The sequence below is a fragment of the Zeus faber genome (assembly GCF_960531495.2).
Source record: "Zeus faber genome assembly, chromosome: 5".
Taxonomy (NCBI): domain Eukaryota; kingdom Metazoa; phylum Chordata; class Actinopteri; order Zeiformes; family Zeidae; genus Zeus; species Zeus faber.
The window spans coordinates 18,202,065-18,225,334 of record NC_137192.1 but is presented as its reverse complement, the minus strand read 5'-3'; the positions used below and the strand labels follow the sequence as shown (position 1 = coordinate 18,225,334).

The 23,270-nt window shown below is 43.0% G+C and overlaps 2 protein-coding genes across 4 annotated transcripts in view; one reads left to right on the top strand and one right to left on the bottom strand.

The window, feature by feature from the left end:
* Positions 1-21: 21 nt before the first annotated feature.
* On the top strand, positions 22-19,398 carry mars1 (methionyl-tRNA synthetase 1). Of its 2 annotated transcripts, XM_080000544.1 has the most exons (22): positions 22-258; positions 2,756-2,846; positions 4,188-4,266; positions 4,418-4,549; positions 5,193-5,268; positions 5,567-5,751; positions 6,716-6,825; positions 8,008-8,124; positions 8,496-8,699; positions 9,575-9,776; positions 9,977-10,051; positions 10,298-10,468; positions 11,170-11,265; positions 12,091-12,208; positions 13,372-13,585; positions 14,783-14,914; positions 15,326-15,430; positions 16,162-16,357; positions 17,686-17,757; positions 18,062-18,088; positions 18,357-18,455; positions 18,786-19,398. In XM_080000544.1, exons 1-22 carry the CDS (start codon positions 156-158, stop codon positions 18,933-18,935), a joined length of 2,754 nt encoding a protein of 917 aa, XP_079856670.1. In that variant the 5' UTR covers positions 22-155; the 3' UTR covers positions 18,936-19,398. The 2 variants fall into 2 exon arrangements, with proteins under 2 accessions (XP_079856670.1, XP_079856671.1); XM_080000545.1 differs by lacking the exon at positions 18,062-18,088.
* Positions 19,399-19,540: 142 nt separating this feature from the next.
* Positions 19,541-23,270, bottom strand: part of ddit3 (DNA-damage-inducible transcript 3) — a 4,399-nt gene continuing 669 nt past the window's right edge. The window contains exons 2-4 of one of the 2 annotated variants that reach the window (XM_080000549.1): positions 22,401-22,465; positions 21,590-21,798; positions 19,541-21,304 (exon numbers count right to left, since the gene is read on the bottom strand). In XM_080000549.1, coding sequence (XP_079856675.1) covers positions 20,498-21,304; positions 21,590-21,745 — 963 coding nt within the window. In that variant the 5' untranslated portion in view covers positions 21,746-21,798; positions 22,401-22,465 and the 3' untranslated portion in view covers positions 19,541-20,497. The remainder of the gene's footprint in view (positions 21,305-21,589; positions 21,799-22,400; positions 22,466-23,270) is intronic. The other variant, XM_080000550.1, reaches the window with a different exon arrangement.

Here is a 23,270-nt window from a genome sequence, read left to right as displayed (position 1 = left end):
GCTTGCATCAGCGCATGGAAACGGCACACGCCGACGAAGTTTGGAGTCCTGTCAGTCGTCTGTTGTTATATAAATATCTCTCACACCCTGTTTTCAGCCTTAACGCACGTCGTTCCGTTTGAAACCTGTGGAGAAGACCTCACTTCGCCGACCCGATGAAACTGTATGTAAGCGAAGGCAACCCGCACTGCCTGAAGGTGTTAGCTGCCGTGGAACTGACTGGAGTGCGATGTGACGTCCAGTGTGTCAGCCACGAAGGTAAATAAATGACATCTAATGTTTTGGTGGATGAGCACACGCTGGCTCGTCGAGTTAGTTTGCTCTGCGGTATTTGGCTGAAAACAAAAGCTGTAACGCACGTTACCTGATGAAGGAAATGTCGGTTAGTTAGCGAGATACTTCATTCATCCAGCACTACACATGAGAACAATGGGCAATAATAAAGTCATATGAATAAAAATATAAAAATGTGCCACAAACTTCAGAATACAGCCAAAAAATGGCAATATACAATAATCCTAAAAATTAACAATCGACAATAATCCTCTGTACCATAACATTAAATGGTAATAACAATATAATATTTTGTTATTGCAAAGGATGAGTGTTTTAACCTCCCCTTGTCTGAACCAGGTCAAGCCAAAGGAGTTTGCAGTCTTGACATGTTCAGTGACATGTTAGTTGTACAGTCTTAACATGTTCAGTGACATGTTAGTTGTACAGTCTTAACATGTTCAGTGACATGCTAGTTGTACAGTCTTAACATGTTCAGTGACATGTTAGTTGTACGGTCTTAACATGTTTAGTGACATGCTAGTTGTACAGTCTTAACATGTTCAGTGACATGCTAGTTGTACAGTCTTAACATGTTCAGTGACATGTTAGTTGTACGGTCTTAACATGTTCAGTGACATGCTAGTTGTACAGTCTTAACATGTTCAGTGACATGTTAGTTGTACAGTCTTAACATGTTCAGTGACATGCTAGTTGTACAGTCTTAACATGTTCAGTGACATGTTAGTTGTACGGTCCTAACATGTTCAGTGACATGTTAGTTGTACAGTCTTAACATGTTCAGTGACATGTTAGTTGTACGGTCTTAACATGTTCTGTGACATGCTAGTTGTACAGTCTTAACATGTTCAGTGACATGTTAGTTGTACGGTCTTAACATGTTTAGTGACATGCTAGTTGTACAGTCTTAACATGTTCAGTGACATGTTAGTTGTACAGTCTTAACATGTTTAGTGACATGCTAGTTGTACAGTCTTAACATGTTTAGTGACATGTTAGTTGTACAGTCTTAACATGTTCAGTGACATGCTAGTTGTACAGTCTTAACATGTTTAGTGACATGCTAGTTGTACAGTCTTAACATTTTCAGTGACATGCTAGTTGTATGGTCTTAACATGTTCAGTGACGTGTTAGTTGTACAGTCTTAACATGTTCAGTGACATGCTAGTTGTACAGTCTTAACATGTTCAGTGACATGTTAGTTGTACAGTCTTGTTTAGTGACATCTACAGTCCTAACATGTTTATTGACATGTACAGGCTTAACATGTTTGGTGACATGTTAGTTGTACAGTCTTAACATGTTTAGTGACATCTACAGTCTTAACATGTTTATTGACATGTACAGGCTTAACATGTTTGGTGACATATTAGTTGTACAGTCTCAACATGTTTAGTGACATGTTCCACTGACAGCTGTCTGACACCATCACGTTCTATCTGTATTTACAGAATGAGGCCTTGAGAACTAACTAGAAGGCTGCAGCTGTACATCAGTGCTTTGGCTGTCCGCTTCTAGTGCCATAGTTTGTTCACAGTTATTCAGTCAGTTTTGTTTATGGTGGACTACCAGAAGTGATGGGAGTTTACCCCCATGACCCATTGTCTGGGTATATGGAGTAAGTTCTTGGCAAGCATTTAAATGAATGGAAGTGCAGTTACTTTAGGATTTGCCCCTTCTTATGGGTTAAGTAATTTCGTTCTGGTAACATGATAATACTGTCGTCGTAAAATTCCTCTGAGACTGGGCAGATATTCTGATCATGTCAGACCCGTGGGAGAGGCTTCCATTTCCATCCAAGTCTCAGCTGTTTGTTCTTGTTGCTTGTGTTGGATCATTTGGAGACAGATAACCGGTTCTGCTGCAGCCACATGCCATCTGGCATGAGGCCACAACCAACCATCAGAATGCAGAGAGACTTTACATTTCCAGAAAAATAAAGGCATAAATTAAATTGATGGATTATCAAAATCCTCTCGTGACTTCATCATCCTCAGTCTTATTTGTTCCAGATAAGGATAAACTCAGAGATGCGAACTTTACACTGACCTCTCTTTGTCGAATTTTGCCGCATCTTTACGAGAATAATATTCAATTTCAGTGCGCGATCCAAATTTGTATAGATAATTATGTGAGATTTACTCTTGTAGTCTTTAGGAGGTCTAACATTCTTGGGTTCTTCTTTAAAGTGCAATCTTTTTTTCAAATGTAAAATAAGTGGAACATCTTCTTACATGATTGCAATTCCTTTTATTTATTTATTTTTGATTTTGGTAAAGGTATGGTATATATAATAAAGCTCAATATAGCTCATAAACCTCCATGACTTGTTTAGTAATCATTCGGATTCCACCAAAGATCAGCATGGGTTAATCTTAGCAACAGTCCACTTTGCTGTGGAATTTTCCGAGGTCTCATCAATGTATAAAAGTTTGTGTTTGTTTGTGTCTTTTGTCCCAGAGAGAGTGGTGCCCTTCCTCAGCCGTCCAACCCTGCCAGTCCTGCTCCTGCCTAGTGGAGTGCATCTCTTCAGCTCAAATGCCATCTGCCAGTCAGTAGTCATTTCCAACCGACAAGTTCAAACTATTGACAATGTAGTATGAGTGTGTAGAACCTCCATTATACACATGGTAGGGTATTCTCATTCATTCCCATAACACACTTGAGTGGAGAAAGTTCATACATACAGTATATACAGTATCCACTACTTGTACTGTTCTTCTCTACGAAGAAAGGTTGTGGATGTAGAGACTAGGGTTGTCACAATTCCGATTTGAAAATCGATCGAAATGAGCGTTCGATCATCAACTTCGAAATCACCCTCGGGTTTGCGGTTCTCCCTGTATTTTTGTGGGTAATATTGTCTGACATGGTCGCTCCATATTGGGGCGGTCAAGATCCGCTGGTAAACAAATGCAGTGTGCGCTGGGGGATGTCAGCTCCGAACCGACTTGAATGAAATTTGGTTAGAAGTTGGGAGAGCTGCGGTCGACTCCGCGGAAGGGTCCGCTGCGACGCATCCCTCAATGCGCACTGCAATCGCCCGCCTGGCACTCGGGCTGCAGGAACAAAATTTGAATACAATTCAAGTAATACAAAACGAATAACAATAAAGTTCAATAAAAGTTCATCCATTTTGTTTTGCGGAGTGAACCCACATCAGAGAGAAATATTCCCGGTAACGGTGTGCGAAGTCCGCGTCGGCATCTCCCTCTCCTCCAGCGTTTCAATGTGTGTACAAGGGAGAGTGCCCCTTTGACCAGAATGTCCAGTAATTCCACATTTGGGGCGATAAAAGTGGGAAATAAATCCGACATCACCGACGGAATGTCCTCTATTGCAGAGTTTCCCAACCACCGGCTCGCAGACCGTGCCCGGCCATTGGGCATTTGCTGCCGGGCCGTGAGAACTTAATGTTTTTTATTCAAGACTCTAGTTTTGTTAAAGCTCTTAACTGTTTAGGTGTGTTGTTTCAATATTTTCACATTTTTGTTATTATTTATAATTTTTAATATTCAAATAAAAGTTACTTATTGTTTCTCTTCACAAACCAAGACTTGATAGTCTAACAATGGTGTAGCCGTCAGTGCTGGGGGAAAAAAATCATGGATTTGGAGAATCGTGACACCCCTAGTAGAGACCATTTCCTGGGGGTCCCTTTGAGTTTTCCAGGTTAAAATAAGTGCTGTGTTCATTTAACAGAACCCTTACAGGATAGGTTTGTGTTCTAGCTCAGGGTTATCTGGTTTTCACAAACCAGGAAATATTTATAATCAGGTCAAGCTACGTTGAACAGGTTCTGTCAGCTTCGGGGTGGATGAGGTAATCACTCTTAATATTTTGTGTCCTTCCATAAACGTATATATTGTGTCCCTCTCATTTAATAATTCAGATACTTGTTTGAAGCAAGTGGACAGAAAAGCAATGACCTCTGGAATCAGTGGCTTGAATGGGAGTCCACAGAACTTCAGGTAAGATCTATCATACTGTTGACGATGAAGAAAGACGTCCTATAAAAGCATTATTAAAGCATAACTGCTTTCTTATTCTTTAAGGGTTGTTGTTTGAACTGAAAACATTTGACAAATTTTCATTCGTCTTTTTTGCATCTTGTTTTCCCAGCCTGCACTGCTCCATGCGCTGCACATGGCAGTGTTGCAAGGAAAAGGAGCGGAGGCGTCCAAGGCCCTTCAGGGGCCGCTTAACTACTTGGACCAATGTTTGAGCAAGAGAACGACACCGTATTTAACTGCGGTAAAGCAACACCTGCACACATTTGTGTACTGTGTGTTTGCACACACTGTAAACATATACTATAGACAGATATACAGTAAATACAATGCAGAAGACATGCTACACCTACCAGCACTGCGAGCTGTAAAGCATGCACTCCTTAAGCAAAGAGTTCATAATGCATTTTTTTTTTTAGAAATATAAAATTAACTCAGCATTTTGTTCCTGTTAGGGGCCCTTTGGCAACATGTTATCCACTTTTTTTTCACAACCAGTAATGCTGAGCTAAGGCTCTATCTCGCTGAGTACTCACTTCTCCCTTCTGGTGCTCAAGTTGCAGTGGCATCGTCTAGCTAGTAACAATTTCTAAATTTCATGTTTTGTGGAATCACTTGGTTAATTGCATGGCCAGAAGGAACAGCTCGAAAAATGCAAGTGTTTAATTATAGAATATTGTTTTTCTTGAAGTGCCATCACCGGCAAGGAGTGGGGGAGATGAAAAACACCACATTGTATTGTATTGAACAGGACCTGATACACACAGTTGAATATGAGGAGGGAGCCTCAGGCAGGATATTAAATATTGATTGTTATAAAAGTGATAAATGTGTTGAAATCAAAACAATAAAGGTATGAATTAACTGATATGTACTATGTGTTTTAGGAGGAGGTATCAGTTGTAGATGTTGTACTATGGGGCGCTCTGTACCCGGTCTTATCAGACTCTCATCTAGCTTTTGGTGAGTACCATCATATTGGAGGAACTGGGGCTAAAATAAATGTTAATTCATTATCAATGAGAGAAAAAAGGATTCAATTGGCTATTGCATTTTTGTTATTGACATTTTTTTCAATCATCACAAAGACTCCTGAATTGATATTTTTGTTTACATTATATAAGTTTATATAAGTTTTAACATTCACAATAAATAATTGTTTATAATTCCAGAATCAGTATTATTTTCCTATTTATTTATTTTAATTTTAAAATGTTCCCCCTCTATAACCCTGCTTGGCCCTCTCCTGTCGCTGGTCCAGGTGAGCTACAGTCGGTGCAGGCCTGGTTTGACCGCGTTGTGGGTCTGAAGCCGTGCCAGGGTGCGGCTCAGAAGGTTCTGCAGGGGAACGGCCTGCAGGGCCTCAAGAGCTTCATGCAGAGGCAGCCCGTTCCACATTCGAGTCAGCGCAGAGACACGCAGCCGTTCAGCGGCAGTCCCACAGAGGTAGCCGGCAAATCCTCCGCTCATTTTCAAGATTCAATCATTTAAAATGATGCCGTCTATATACTTTGAATACCAGGTTTCTAGTAATAATATTTGAATCATAATAGATGCATCCTGTATCTTTACACGTTTGGCCTACGCAGGACCTTTTTAAATAAAGTCTTTTTTTTTTTTTTTGGGGTTTTTTTTGTTTGCATAAATGGGGAGAAAATGTAACACCATAAAAAAGGAAGTAAGAGTTGAATGCAACTGAGCTCTGAGTCTGACTGTGAGTAGGGCTATCTTGTTAAGAAGGTTGTGTCTCAGGGCGAGACTTAACAAAGCTCCATGGAAGTGAAATGAAAATCCCTGTTAGGCTATAGAACATGCAGTATATAGAGATTACATCATTATTTCTCCATCCTTTTCATTCTCTTTTTTTCGTGTGGAGTCATTAGTGGAATTTCAGGATAGTTCCTCAGCTCAAGTTGCTATGTGGTTAGGGGTTAAATGTTGAGGTCAAAAGGTCAGGGGTACAAGGTCTGATGGGGTGATTGTGTTTATTTATAGAACGTGTCTCCAAATGTCTATGCGGGGCTTCTATCAAGTCAGCGTGCCTTGTTAGTCATCGGCTGCTTCATACTGCTGTTTGAATTTTTTGGGCCATTTGGGCGCATTACGAGTACTGCTCTTTACATGTGTCATTTGTTAGCCCCGCATGAATGGAAAGCACATTCTTAAAAAAAGATACAAGCACATGAAAACTCTGAAGGCGGCAAAATATTCTTGATGAATTCATCTTATTTTGAACAGGCCCTTCGGGAAATTAGGATTTTGTGCAGGTTCAACAGCTTGCGATTAGCAAAATTGCAGCGACTTTTCAGCATTTAATGACCAACTCTACAGACCAAACTATGCAATTTCTGTTCCGTTCATTTTAATGGGAAGGTAACAACTCATTACTTTTTGTTTTTGGTGTCTACAGGGTGAGGAAGGGGAGCGTGTGGTCTCTGAAGAGGAGATGGAGTCGGCTGTTCAGACCTGGAGTAAACAGCTGGAAAACAGCCCAGTGGCCACGGAGAGACAACACCCCATGTAAGCATGTGCTGTTTTGGGAATTTAACTGATTTGGTTTCTCTGGATATTGCCTCTGCCCGTAGGATGTGAGATTGTGTGAAGTACACCTTTTTAAAATTGTTTTTGAGTTTTGTTTACGCTGTCTGCGAAATTGTTGTTACCAATCCATTATTATTCCGATTTTTTTCTATGTTTCTTTTAGACCTTATAAACTGTTGGAGGCAAATTCTTAAAGATATGGATTGCAGCTGCTAATGTACCATGTATTGCGTATCAATTGCGCCCGCTACCTATTCAAAAAAAGACATTGCGCTACTTATCATTGCACTAATTATCAGTCTTAAATAAATATAAAACATAAAATAATTGTCGGACAGTAGTTATTTTGATTTTAAGTGTTTAATGACAAACTACAATTTGTAAGGAAATCCTTGGCAGCGCTCTGAAGACGGTCACGCAGCGCTGCCTTTTTTTCTCTTTTCTTTGGTCTCGCACAGTTACCACCGGCTCTCTGCGGACGGTGATATTTTCACGCAAACTACGTGCGGCTATTAGCGCCAGTGTTTTTGAATTGGACGCTATTTGCAATGAAGCTAATTTGCATAGAAAGGGGACAATTTTGCAGCAAATGCATGAATAATACCTCATTTAAATACGAACAAATAGCACCAGTGCACTGAGATGCTTTTTGTGGCAGCGCAGTCTGCGCTGCATTTCCCTGTTTGCGGGGGCTCTGTAAATCAGAAGCTTGCTTGTTCTGTTCTTTGTGCCCGTGTAACGGGCGCAAAAGCTGCGCAATCCCTTTGTGAATTTGTCCCCTCAGTGTAGTTTCAATTGGGGGATGGTAGCTCAGGAGGTAGAGCTGGTCATCTAGTAATCTAAAGGTTGCTGGTTTGATCCCAGGCTCCTCCTGCTAGCATGCTGTAGTGTCCTTGAGCAAGACACTTAACCCCTAATTGCTCCTGATGGCTGCGTCCGTCGGTGTTTGAATAATTGTAAGTCGCTTTGGATAAAAGCGTCTGCTAAATGTAATGTAGTGTAAAGTAATGGGTGTAAAAGATTTTACTTTTTTTATGTCATGGAGTACAATGAATGCAGCTGTTTCACATAAAATATAGAAAATATAGACAGAGGTGGTGAAAAGAGAGGTGAAGGATTGACCGTTTACATCAAGAGTAAAAGTGTTTCTTCTTCGTTCAGCCTGCCTCAAGAGGGAAAGCGTAACATCCTGCTGACGAGCGCCCTGCCCTATGTCAACAACGTCCCTCACCTCGGAAACATCATCGGCTGCGTCCTCAGCGCTGATGTCTTCGCCAGGTAGGCTTTGAAATCTGTTTTCCAATGTGTTTGGTTTGTTTCTCACTCGCCTTTATTTTTTTTTTTAATGAGGTTTATTCTGCAGGCCTGCATAGACTTACGAAATACATCCAATTAACAAAATATTAGTATACATGCATAATTATATGATGTACAAACACATTTACATATTCATACCCACTTAAACTAATTCATCACCAATAGCGGACAAAAATAAATGTTATTACCTCATCAGTTCTGACAATTTCATCCCATTCCTGCGAGCAGATTGGAGTTGCTGGTGCTTAAGTATCCCTCCTGGGGTTAATTATATCCTCCCCTCATCTTCTTCCTCTCCCTTCACTCCTTCCTTCCTCCCCTCCCTCTCCCAGGTACGGCCGCCTGCGCGACTGGAACGTGTTGTTTGTGTGCGGCACGGACGAGTACGGCACAGCCACTGAGAACAAGGCGCGGGAAGAGGGGCTGACGCCGCAGCAGATCTGCGACAAGTACCACACTGTGCACGCCAGCATCTACAAGTGGTTCCAGATAGACTTCGACTTCTTTGGAAGAACCACCACCGAGAAACAGACCGAGTAAGTGGAGGCACAGAACACAATGGTAGTCGGACTATTTAGGAGGGAATCATTGGTCCTTTAAAATGTCTTAAAATGTCTTAAATTCAGTTTTACGAATGTTAGGCCTTGAAAGTCATTAAATAGTCTTAATATAATTACATTACTTTTCACTGATTTATATTTATCCATATACTTCTTTTTGTCGAAATTGGTCGAGTTCTTCTGCCTCAGAGTCAACATTTCTGATGTTATGAAGCCAAAAGCCTACCATTGAACCTTATACTTGACTTGATTTGTCGCAAGTTCTGTTAAAAGCCAGCATTTGAAAGTATGTTGTTTTTGAATTTAGAAATGAAAAGCTAAAAAAAGGCCCACGTGACAAAAGGTTAAATTTTAACATTCCTCAAAGTGTAGTTCGGCGATGAATTTGTGTCGTACTATTCATTTTTAAGAATGTGTGGCTCCCTAGATGACACACCCACAAAGTACTCCAAAAAAGATTGGGCTCATTATAGCAAACCCAATGACATCTGAAAAGGTAAACCATACGGAGGTGATGCAGAGGGAGCAACATTCAAACTAGCATGAGTGAAATGAGCCAAAAATTAGATAACAATTCTAAATAATGCTGGTTAATATAGAACTGATAAATAGCTCCTACGGTACTTTATGTATAGCTCCAAGGAAGCTGTACTGGTCGACACACTAACTAACTTGAGCAGAGCTACAGTTAAACTTCTAAACCTGTAACAAAGCCCAAGGCCCTGGACAGAAGTTGAAATGTGTCACTTGGCCGTGGGACCCGTCATTTTCAAAAAAAAAAACCCCTTCGGCCAGTAAACATTGAAACCGAAGACTCTGCTCCCCTCGCTCCCCTCCTTCCATCCATGCAGGATAGCCCAGAATATATTTTGGCGTCTCCACGAGCGTGGTTTCCTGGTGGAGGACACGGTGGAGCAGCTACGCTGCGAGAGCTGCCAGCGGTTCCTGGCTGACCGCTTCGTGGAGGGCGTCTGCCCCCACTGCAGCTACCCCGAGGCCCGGGGGGATCAGTGTGACAAGTGTGGGCGGCTCATCAACGCCGTGGAGCTCAAGGTGGCTTTGGAATGCACGTCGAAAGAGTTGTGAATATAAAATAATATTGGGGAGATGGAGGAGGAGCGTGATAAGGAACCCGATAATGGCAGCTTCTTTAATCGGCCATTATTAAGACAATAACGAAGACGTCATTTCCGCTTGTCGTGGGCTCACCAGTCGTTTTTTTGGTTTTTTTTTTCAACCCTGGTTCCACCCAGAATCCCCAGTGCAAAGTCTGTGGGCAGACTCCTGTCATCCGTTCTTCCAAACATCTCTTCCTGGACTTGCCCAAGGTACAAGTTGACCCTACTCCAGTTTTAAGTTCAATTTTGTCGCTGTTTTAAAGGGAATTTTAGAATTAACAAGAGTAAAGTGCCGGGCTCAGAGATTGAATTGGCTATTTGCTGCTCTGATTTTGTGTTTGTGTTAAATTTTGTTTTCTCTCTCTCTCTCTCTCTCTCTCTCTCTCTCTCTCTCTCTCTCTCCCTTCGAACCCACTCTTTCCCTCTCACTTTCATCCGTGCTCCTCTCTTCCCCAGTTGGAGTGTCAGCTGGAGCAGTGGTTGGAGAAGTCCACCACCGCCGGAGACTGGACGGCAAACGCCAAGCAGATAACACGCTCGTGGCTGAGGGACGGCCTCAAGCCCCGCTGCATCACCAGGGATTTGAAGTGGGGGACGCCGGTGCCTCACCCCGGCTTTGAAGGAAAGGTCTGGAATCATGCTTTTAGAACCCCATAATATAATCCCACACCACTGTGGCTTATTTTAGGCCAGATGTTGCCACATATATTTTTTTCCCAAAAGGTGAATAGTGAGTGTTTTTGCTTTTTTTTTTTTCTCCCCCCCCTTACATTTGAAATCTATTCATTAAATTGTTGCACTCAAACTGGCGTTTCAGCGCTTCCTCCTGGGCAAAGCGTGTTCTCTGAAAAGCTACGTTCCCATGGCTTTTAAAGAGATTGACAGTGGGGCAAATGGATGCCCCCCCCCGCCCCCCCCACACACACACACACACAAACACACTCACACACACACTCACACACAAACACACACACACACACAGCATTATAACGTTTGCACAGGGTATAACGGTTGCCTCATTTCTGTGAAAATGAATAAAGTACCCTGTAAGAAAAGTCTTCCTCATAATTAGCATTTTCAGCATTCAGCTCGCTGCATTTTCATCCAAAAATCCATTATACATTCGGAACTATAAATAGCTCTACTGTAAGTATTGCGTTTTATTTTTTTGAAGACGACTGTTTTTTGCTTATTTACCATGTGTTTTTCCTCATTGCTCAGCATTCTTTCTATTCGCTTCGCTTTAATTCCTAGTTTGAGTATCCAATTAACCAAAACTATATGAACGGTGATGACTGCCACTCAGACTCAGTTTCTTTCCCCTGCAGGTGTTCTATGTGTGGTTTGACGCTCCCATCGGCTACCTGTCCATCACCGCCAACTACACAGCTCAGTGGGAGAAGTGGTGGAAGAATCCACAGCAGGTACACACCCATTCATGGCTCACGTGAGCATAGTTCATTTCATGACGCTGTTCCAGTCACTACCGTACAATTGGTGTCGCAAAAAAAAACGTTTTATTAACATCCCCTTGGTTTTTAGATGCACCGATTCCTGAATTCATCAGTATAGCTTGTGCCGAAATATACTGTGGATAGAGTTGAGTAAGGTCTAATAACAAACATGTGATGGCGTCATCTTGTAAGAAGGCAGCTGCGCACATTGTTCTGCGTAACTCGGGGCTTAAATCTGTTTAACAACAAACAAATACACATCCTTTTATATCCGAGCATTTTTTCAAACGCAACTGAATTATATCCAATTAGATATACAATTTAGTGTATTCCCTCCAACCAGTTCTCAAAAGCTGCATTGTGGAAAAAGTGTTAAATACCAATTAGGTCAATTACATTTAAATGCTCTGCAAGTGCAGAGTAATTAAGCAATGAAAACCAGCCCAGTGGACAAAACACATCTTCACACGTTTGCCAAGCTACCACTGCAGCCACACCGACTTCACTGATCTCCATCTAAAACCTCAGGATTTAGCTCTTGTGATCTGTTTGGTGTGTGTGTGTGTGTGTGCGTGTGTGCGTGTGTGCGTGCGTGCGTGCGTGCGTGCGTGCATGTGTGCGTGCGTGCCCGTGCATGTGTTTTGAGTGTTGGCCTATATTCACAGTGCAAATACAAAGAGAGATTGATGGGGGGGGGTTGGGAAGACTAGATAAGTCCTCTTTGAACCGGGTGATCTCATCATGATCTAATATGATGTCACCCTCTCACCAGCAGTTCTCTGTTTACGCCACCAGGTGGAGCTGTACAATTTCATGGCCAAGGACAATGTGCCGTTCCACAGCGTAGTGTTCCCCTGCTCCCTGCTGGGAGCACAGGACAACTACACCCTGGTCAATCACCTCGTAGCTACTGGTAACTGCATATTTCTTTTCATTTATTTATTTGGGATAATATGGATGTGATGAGTGCTTTTTTAAAGTTAAATACCACTATAATAATTGACCCTTCGCTCAGCCCCGAAACCCCTCCGTTACTATTGCTGTGTCAGTCCAGCTTGCTTCGTCAGTCAAAGCAAACATTGAGTTGTCAGCCATAAAATTATTTAAACTACAGAGGAAAATTTGGAACGGTCAATTACATTTCAGACGGGAGCCGAGAGAAAAGCCTGCATTGTGCTTCTGATGTCATTCTGAGGACCAGAATTGCCAGCTGTAACAGTGGAGATCCATTATGGGTAACCAACACTAAAAGTGGTGACTATGTTGTTGAAGACGTTGCCATAGAAGTTTGATTTTAATATTTTACAATGATTGGCTCCCTTTGTGTAGCTAGTTTGTGTTTGCAATTACGGATGCAAAGCTGTGTTACATATGCATTGATGTTGCCGAGCCGACAACAAAGATAACTTTTTTGGTAATGTGAACGCTGGCTCCTACCTGGAGCAAATACAGGTGGTCTTTGTAATCTTCAAGGGGTTAAATTGTGATGAGGGTCACACGCGTACTTGTATCCACGGACACTTGTCATCATTGAATCAACGAAAAAAGGAGCTCTCCTTTAAACATCTTTAAATAATGAGCAGAAGTTGAATCGGGGTTTGTCCAGGAGTCGAGTGTGTATTTGACGTAAAAAAATGTTCACCGTCCAAGGTATTCACAGCTCCATTATTTACATTTTCTTTGTCTCGTATTCATACAAAGGTTTTTCGTGTCTGCGTGAAATCCGGAGATGTCAGCCTCTAATATCATTACTTTTGCAAATTACTGACAAATATTTATCTCAGCAACAATAAAAATAAAATACAGCAAGAGAGAGAGCCACAGCTGCTCGGCTATAGTTGGACCATCATTGTTGGGAAGAGTGGATTAGAAAAGGGTCAGCTGAGATATTAGTCTATACATTGATCTGAGGATTGGTTTAGAAAAAGGTATGAGATTCGTGACTTCACTGGCACTCCAGACTTAACACGTCTGAACGTTCACATCAACGCCGAGGAAATGTTCAAAATTGTGCTCCGAGTCGACTTGCGCTCTCTGTATTCCCCCCCCCCCCCCCCCCCCCCCCCCCCCACGCAGAGTACCTGAACTATGAAGACACCAAGTTCTCAAAGAGCCGCGGCGTCGGCGTGTTCGGCGACATGGCGAAGGACACGGGCATCCCCTCCGACGTCTGGCGCTTCTACCTGCTCTACATGCGCCCAGAGGGACAGGACTCGGCCTTCTCCTGGGCCGACATGGCTCTGAAGAACAACTCCGAGCTGCTCAACAACCTGGGCAACTTCATCAATAGGTCGGCACTCCTGGGATAATTTGCGTTTCCTTGTCGAGATTTCTATCTCTTTTTTTTCCTCTTTGAACGGGAGGCGTGTCCACGTTACATTTTCGGAACTCCTCAAAACAGAAACTTTGCGCGGGAGCCAGCGCTGCCATCCGTGGCAGTTATCTGCCGACTTCCCCTGAAACCCTATGAAGGCAGCAGCAGTTACAGGATGCTTAACCCAATTTTCTCAATTTATTTTGGGATGGTGTAATTTAGCCTCAATTAAACCACCCTCGGATGATTTTTTTTAAAAGATCAGGGTTAAATCCTGCATCAAAGATTTCTTCTTAGCAGCCTTTCCTCAGAATACCTTGATCTCAAAAATTGGTCTGGAGCAGCAACTTTGATGCTTAATTAGCTCAAAAATATCTTGAAGAATGCAACGCGCCTAAGGTGGTGGAGTTGGAAAGTACGCAGCTACAGAGAACTCCGTCCTCCCCTCCGTACACCCCTCTGAGCCGCCGTAGCACCAGCCGCCTTCACCCGGCGCCCGCCTTCCCACATCTCTGGGCTGTTCGTGTTTCCAGCCACAATTCTGTCCATGTAACCAAACGATTCAGAAATCTTTAAAAAAAACAACTGTTTTTCGGGTCCTCGGGGGAGAAATATTGGCTCGGCGTAGGCTGGGTAAACCTTGTCAGCTCTCTAATTTAAAAGTAAAGAAGCGCTCAAGTCTCAATTTGGGACGTGATTAAATACAACCGGAGGCTGCGGGGAGTGAAGTGTGTCGTCAGAACTGATGTCAGGATAGTAAACTTACACTCCATAGATTAGAATTACTGTAGATAGTAGTAATGTACATATTAATTTGTTACCCTTCTGGTCTTTGTGGGCGGGTGAGGGGTGTAAAACATGTATAACGCTCCATGGCATATGATGTAATGTGATGTCATATGATGATGTCTCAGGATAAAATGGCACATTCCAGCCTAAACTGCAGTGGATAAGTGGTTGGAGCCGTGAGCTCCACCTTCCTGCCGTATATCAATGAGCTCATTTCAGCCGGTAGAATACCACGTTACATCTGGTGTGAAAATCCATAATTTATAAATGGTTAGCGAGTCAAGCAACAAGCCCTTCCCCCTCTCTCCTCTTCTTGCTATCTGTTCCTCTCTATCCTCCTGTGTACCCTCCTCCTCCTCCTCCACCCATGTGTCTGTCCTCCAGAGCAGGGATGTTTGTCAGTAAGTTCTTTGAGGGCTGCGTGCCCGTGATGGAGTTGCAGCAGGAGGACAAGCGGCTCCTCGCCCAGGTGGGCTGGGAGCTCCGTCAGTACATCCACCTCCTGGACAAAGTCAAGTAAGACAACCACTCAAAGTCACTGAGGCAAGGCTCCGTCATTTTAAACGGGATTGGATTCATCCTTTCATCGGATTCAACCAAAATTTGGAATTTTTTGAATCATTTTTTTCAAACTGAGTTAAAATGGCCCCTGAGTTTCCCTCCGGGTATTAATAAATTCTCATCTTAATTGTTACAAGAAGTGTCAAAATTTATATTTTCCTTTTATTTGATTCCCTGTAATGCGAAATGTTTTTTTTTTTTGTTTTTTTTTGTATTACATGAGACAATTATTCTGTGAACCGTGGATGAATTCATCCTGAAATTGATAATTATGAGATGTGAGATTTAATTAAGCGCCCGTCGTTTATTTTTAATCTTCCGTCAGTTTCTCACAATGAGCTTGTCTCCCCTAAAATATTCTGCCAGAATCCGTGACGCGCTGAAGCACATTCTCAACATCTCTCGCCATGGCAACCAGTACATTCAGGTCAACGAACCCTGGAAGAAGATCAAGGGCGGAGACGCAGACAGGTGGGCTCGCCTCCGGCCGCCTTTCATTCACGAAATGGATTGAGTTTCTGTAGCTCACGCTGCTGGCATCACATCCCATATAGAGAGAGACGTGGCATCATGCTCGTAGAATAAAGCGGAGAAATTCCGAAAACAGTTTAATTTAAAAGGTTAAAGTGGTAGTCCGTAAGATTGTTTTGTGAAGAAAGCCCATATTTGATAAAAAAAAATAATAATAATCATAAAAAAAAAAATGAAACAGCCGTACAATGTACAGTGTTTGCATTATCTTTGTGTTTCTATATAACGTTTCCACTGTTGGCGGCTGGGTCCTCTTTTTCCAAAGCAAAAATACAAAGACATGGCCTCTGCAAGAAGTGAAGGGAAGCCACAGTGAATTTGATAAAGCAACATCGCGTGTCGTGGTCAACTGTCCATATTCATAAAAAAAGAACAGCGCCGTTGAATAAAAAATTACCCACGCCACCAAAAAAATAAAATAAAATCAATCTTGACCGTCGAGCGAGGACAAGTTTCTAATACAAGTCTCGTTCTTGTAGTACAACTTTACCCAACACAGACACTCTCCTGGATTAACACTTTAAAGGAATTAGTAAATAACTCAAAAGTTGTTCTACACAGCGGTGGTCTCCGTGACTCAAACCCCTCTTTCCCATCAGCGTGCGACGGTGAGTAAAAATGGATTGAAAACGCAATTTAAGCCCCGCCTCCCTCCCCTCTCCCCCCGGCAGGCAGCGTGCAGGCACCGTCACGGGCGTGTCCGTCAACATCTCGTGCCTCCTGTCCGTGATGCTGTCGCCCTACATGCCCACGGTCAGCGAAACCATCCGGGAGCAGCTCAACGCCCCTCGCTCTTGCGTCACCACCATGTTACGAGGCTCGGGCAGCTTCGTGTGCGCCCTGAGTGCCGGCCACCGCATCGGCGACGTGAGTGGAGCCCGACAAGCAAAATCAACCTAAATGATGAATTTTAACCTGGGTGACACAAGAACGTGCAACCGCGCGGCGTGCCGTTGTGTGAATACACAAGCAAACACACACACACACACACACACACAGCCTCATCACAACACATTTACCTCAGGCCACTTGTCACCTCGAGCCTAATTGCGGGAGCGGAGCTCCGCCATTCTCCAGCAGCCTGCAAGTGCCATATTCCATACTCATATTCCATACTCATACTCATATTCCATACCCATATTCCATACTCTTATTCCATTCTCATGTTCCATTCTCATGTTCGATACCCATATTCCATACTCATACTCATATTCCATACTATTATTCCATTCTCATGTTCCATTCTCATGTTCCATACTCATATTCCATACTCATATTCCATACTCATACTCATATTCCATACTCATATTCCATACTCATACTAATATACCATACACATATTCATATTCCATACACATATTCATATTCCATACTCATATTCCATACTCATATTCCATACTCATATTCCATACTCATATTCCATACTCATACTCATATTCCATACCCATATTCCATACTCTTATTCCATTCTCATGTTCCATTCTCATGTTCGATACCAATATTCCATACTCATACTCATATTCCATACTATTATTCCATTCTCATGTTCCATACTCATATTCCATACTCATATTCCATACTCATACTCATATTCCATACTCATATTACATACTCATACTCATATTCCATACTCATATTCCATACTCATACTAATATACCATACACATATTCATATTCCATACACATATTCATATTCCATACTCATATTCCATACTCATATTCCATAACCGTATTCAATACTCATATTCCATACTCGTACTCATATTCCATACACATATTTCATACACGTTTCTCTATAAGCTCACATTGCTATTCAGTTATTCTAAATCATCCAGTGATCGGGTACGATCAAGTCCTGACAGAAGTGTAACAGTCGTCGTAATAATCTCAGTCTTGATTGAAGATTGGCTGTGAAACACAGTTATCTGCTTATTGCATAAGCCCCGGGTTCTTTATAAGGCTGAGCATCTTTGCTCCTAAGTTTTCCAATATAACTTATCCAATACAAGTTTTCCAATTATATTGGATACAGATTTGGAAAGGTTCTTTAACATTCCCGTGTGTGCGTACGTGCATGTATGCGTGCGTGTAATATTATAAATATATATATATATTAAAAAGTGAATTTAATTTTTTTTTTTTCATTTTATCTTTTTTTATATTATCTTTTATAATTGCATCTTTTCTGTCCCCAGGTCAGTCCATTGTTCCAGAAACTGGAGGCCGATCAGATTGTGGCTTTGAAGAAGAGATTTGGTGGACAGCAGGTATGTGACGCTCATAAGGGGTAATGGTGTTGTGCTCCAGCTCAGTCAGGTCTTGTAAAAGTGTAGGTTAACCGTTTATGAATTATTAAGCTAAGATAGAAATGGATAATACAAAGGGCGTCCGTAACCCTGCGAATAAAGTTAGCTCAGCCAGGCTGTCTCTGTGAATAACAATGTTGACTTCACACCTTTTCCTGTGTTAAAATCAAGTGAAAAAATATTTATATATATACATATATATATTCAGAATGTTCATACATCTATTAATTGGATAAAAAGTACTTCTTCTCCTTAACTTCTCCAGCCTGAGGAGGAGCCGCCTCATAAAAAGGTATCCGAGGCTGTGTGACGTGTCCACATTTCACCCTCAGTGCTGAGATGTTTCTGTGAACCAAACACCCAAACTAACACTCGTCCTTCATCCAACACATTCATTTGTTTTCATTTTCACATTTCCAGTGTTTCCTGCCTCCGTCCGCCCGTCCGTTAACACTGTTTTCAATTGAACACACGACGTGAAATTAAATACGCGAGATTTTGGAAACGATAACCTTCATACTTGATCGAATTGATTTTTATTTTTTGTTCCTCAATCCCAGAAGCCTGCTCAGGCCGCCGCAGCACCAGCCCCCGTGGCCGCACCGAGTGGAGCCGACCCCGAAAGAGCAAAGCAGCTCACGCAGGCCATCGCCGACCAGGTGAGAGGCCGCCCCGCCGATCTATAACCGACCCAAATTGTTGTTTTTTTTCCCCCCAAATTATTTAATTTAAAAAGGGGGTTGCCGCTCTAAACAAAGAATGGAAATCATTTCTTCAGCGGTTGAATTATCTATGATTAGCAGATCTACGACATTTCTACTAATTGCGTAGCTCATATTAATAAGCACCTTCCAAAGATATGTTTTCCGATTAATGATATTCGCTATAATATCAAACTTCTTAATATATCTATGTGTGGGAAGACTGTCTGGTTATGTCCGCTTTGATTGAAATGGTAAATTTGACTTTATATTATATCGGTGCTTCAGGGAGACAAGGTGCGAGTGCTCAAGGCACAGAAAGCGGAGAAGGCGCAGATCACAGCGGAGGTGGCCGTGCTGCTGGACCTGAAGAAACAACTGGCTCTGGCAGAGGGGAAGAGACCTGAGCCAGCACCTCAGAAGGGCAAGAAAAAGTGAAAGACAAAATAGTTAACAAAAAAAAAAAAATTTGGAGGGTAGTGGGAGCAGGGGAAGACTAGAAATGAGGCTGGAGCGAGGGAACAAGACGTACACTAAGAGACAGATGAGGGTATTAGCTTAAGGCAAAGCCATGACAGGATCTAAGACAATGTAGTATTGGCACTGAGGACTATTGAAATGCTGGATAGGCCGACGGGGAAATGAAAAACAGACAAAGAGGAAGGCAAAATGAATACACTACCGAATGGAGGGATTTGGAGAAATCCCTCCACCAAAAGAAACTGATTTTATACCTCTACTATGTGATAAAGTCAGCGTGTGATTTTGGCGTTGAAAGGTGTGTTACATACTTAAAAGCTGTGGTTTATTATTTTTTTTTTTAATACAACCCCTTGGTGATTGTTCCTATGCCTTTTGCTAAATATAATTTTACAGACCAAGAAAATAAATTTGAATTCAAGACAAATTCACCTTTTTCTCTGTTGCTGTCCCCCCCCCCCCCACACACACACAACCTCTCATCAGCAAAGTCAGTGTTCATTCTTCTTTATAGGCATACAAATTCCAAAGTAAGCATTACATGACACTCAAATGTTCTCATTTTTTACTTTTATTGCAAATAGGAGATTACAGTTATTACAAACTAAGCTATGGTAAAATACATGTGTGACAAATAACTCGATAGTAAAAGCCATGCACAGGCTTACAATATTTTGTGGCTACAGTAATACAAGTATCATGGGAAGGATATGCATCAGTGATTACAGTACAAGTTGACAGTATACTTGATTATAACACGGTATATTATAAAAATAGTGAATCGAGCGAGAATAATTCACACATTGAATTTCGGGCCACCAATTTGGATAGAAAAAGGTCAGCATAGAAAGTATAGCCGGGTTCTACTCGCAATATGCAAATACACGCACAAGCCAAGGGTCGGTAAAAAAGTAGGAAAATTTATCTTCCAAAAAAAACACTGCGTCGGTCACACTACGTATTTAACTTTTCCTGAGCTCCTAAACTCTCCATGTAGAAGGGGACAAGTAATCTCTTTGAGCCAGATTGCAGCCCTTAAAAAGGATGAGTTACAATTTTATTGCAAGATGGTGGGAAAACGACGACCATGAAATGCTCCCTCCACGTCGACATCGTGTTCCTTTCCTTTCCACCTACAAGACACCTGCGCTTCACAACGCTCAATCCAGCTCAATTCGTTGTATTCATATCCATCCTTCAATCAACTTCCTCAGAAATATTGCATGGATCCTCCCCCCCTCCCTCCCTCCCTCCCTCTCTCTGCCGCTCTCTCTGTACATTTGCCGCAATGCCGTTGCAGCCTCTTTCTCTGTGACTTTCATCATTCGCTCCTTATCTCGCTCTTCCGTCTCCAAAAAAAAATTAAAAAAATACAAAAAAAATAAGAATAAACCCCTTTGTTTCCCCTCATTACGGAAAACAGGGCTTTGGTTTCTATCTCCTTGTGTCAAGAGATTGCATTTCATGGCCGTCGTGTTATACCTTACCCCACCACCGCTCGCGTCGACTCAGACCTGCGCTCACTTCCTGGTGTTGACCAGCCGCTCTATCAGCGCCCTGCGTGTTCGCTGTACCTCCTCGCCGAGCCGCTCGATCTCCGCCTTCAGACGCTCGTTCTGCTCCGTCAGCTCCTGCACCTTGCGCTCGTTCTCCTGCTCCCGCTCCTTCCGGCTCTTCTTGGCGGCCGAGGGCGACGAGGACGAGCGCGGGCTGGAGGAGGGGTAGGGCGCCAGGGGGTCCGCGCCCCTCTCGCTCCGCTTGCGTTTCCCCAGGCGGAGCGACGGGTAGACGGACGGAGAGGAGACGGGCGAGGAGGGAGAGGAGCAGTTCTGAGACGGCGACTGGGACGCCGAGGAGGAGCAGGACGGAGAGCCGGGCACGCAGGGCAGCTCCTCCTCGCTGGCTGAAGGGGACGCAGGGTGGACGTTAGCCGGGTGATGCTGCTCGTGGTGGTGGTGGTGATGGTTGTTGTGGTGGTGGTGGTGGTGGTAACCGCCGCTGACCACCGCGCCGCTCGAATCCACCACTCCCACTCCTCCCTCGCTCAGCAACTCAAAGAACTCCGGGGGCAGCAGGTCACCACTTCCTCCTCCTGCTCCTCCTCTCTTGCCGTTGGCCTCAGACACTCGCCTGTCTTCCACCACGGCCGGACTCTGGCAGGAGGTGGAGGACGAAGAGGAGGAGGAGGAGGAGGAGGAGCTGTGATGCAGAGGCTGGGTGTGGATCGCCTCGCTCACCCTCTGGACACCCTCACCCCGCGGCTGACCTCCGTCCGTCAGCCACGTCAGAGAGCAGCTCTCCAGAACGTCCAGAAACTCTGGTTCCTTCTGGAGCAGCGAGGGAGGGCAAGACAATGGAAATACATGAGGATCAGTCAGGAAGAAAAATACATATTTATTATCTTATTTTAATAAATTATATTATTCCTGCACGCACACGCACACGCACACACACACACACACAAAAGTAAGCAGTCAAACGTGTGCGTATATATATATTTTTAAAAAAATTTAAAAGTAGTAATAAATAAAACTTAAAAAAAAAAATAAAGCATGCACAATAACGGCAGATGCCAGTCAACCCTCAGATCCATCATTCTGCCACCTACTGACCTCGGTGCATTGGGGGGCGCGCGCCAGCTTTGCCCCACCTGCATCGGAGCCCAGAATATCCTGCAGGTCCTCATACCACGCCTCCAACTCTGCACCACACAGCGGGCCCACGCCGGGGGGGTACGGCGGGGGCAGGTGGAGCCACTCCGCTGTCATCTTGCCACTCAGTCGTAACGCGCAGATACTCGGCCACACAGTTCACACTGGACCTGTTGGGGAGCCGCCGTCACACACCCCGGAGGAGGAGTTGGGGGGGGGGGGGGGGAGGGAGGGAGGGAGGGAGGGGGCGGGGCAAAGAGGGAGAGTGACGAAAAGCAGCGCGTTAGTTTGACTGGCACTTCACGATAAACCCGCCTCATCCGCTTTCGTGTATCTTTTTCTTTTTTTTTTTTAAACAATCCGACCGTGTGTGTGTGTGTGTGTGTGTGTGTGTGTGTGTGTGTGTGTGTGTGTGTGTGTGTGTGTGTGTGTGTGTGGTGGGTCTGGTGAGTTTATCAGCAACCGTCAGATTTCTGCTCTCTACTATTCACAATTTAGGAAATTTTGTGTTTGAAAATAATTCTCTGGTGCTATTAGAAGTAATGTGGACCAATTAGACTTCATGGTGTGAGCTATTTATCAAATGGCAGATTAGTGACACTAACTGTGCAAATGATGGTACTGCACCTTCTATACTAAGGCTCATGGGAATAATAGAAAAACCCGCAATTTCAATTTAACTCTTAAACGTCAAGGTAAAATCCAAACGGAGTCACTTTTATTACTCAATATATAAAATATAATACGGTAAGAGAGAAAAAAAAATAATCACCTTTAGAAAGTCTCTTCAGATCAAGTCTGCCAATCAGTTGTTGGAGATAACTTGTCCCAACAATTCTAAAAAGAAAAGCAAAATAGTCATTAATGTCAGGTATATCTTGTGGGTCATAACACATGTTGGCTGAGATTTAAAAAAAAAAAAAAAGGTTGACATTTGACAGTAAAACACAATCATTGCAAATAACCCAAGAGCAGGAGGGGGAGGGCGTCACGTTTCCTGAAAACAAAGACTCGTCGACTTCACGATCTGGAGAGTTTGGATCGATCAATGGTGAAAATAGAAAAACAATAAAAACAATAAAAAAATAAAATCTTCATATTAGTTTATCCGACATTTTTTTTTTTTTTTTAATATCTTTTGAAATGGAAATAACTAATCGTTAGGTTATTGTATTATTGCCAATTAAGACAACGAACGGTAAATAAGTGTTTTTACGGCCAGTTTGATGTGGATAAACAGAAATAAATCACTTGAGGCTCAATCGCTGCCATCAATAGCAGCGGAGCTGGTAGAACAGATCATCTCGATTCTCATGTTGGCAGTAGAATGGTTTAAATCGCGCAGTGTGGTCGTTCCTGTTAAGCCTTGTGGATGTTTGTTTGTTTATAAAATTTTTTTTTTGGGGGGGGGGGGGTGTAAAATGCACTGAGAAGCGATCGTCGCTGTTGTTTTTGTCCGGGCGCGACTCGGGTTCCACGCTGAGAGCCAACATTATGACGTCATGGAACCCAAGTCCAGCAGGCGGAGGAGGGCGAGACAAAAGGAACCGGAGAAAAGAGGAAAAAATAAATAAAAAAACACCGAAAAATCTCCCTCTCTCTCCCTCTATCCATCCATCCGTGTATTTTATTCCCTGAAATG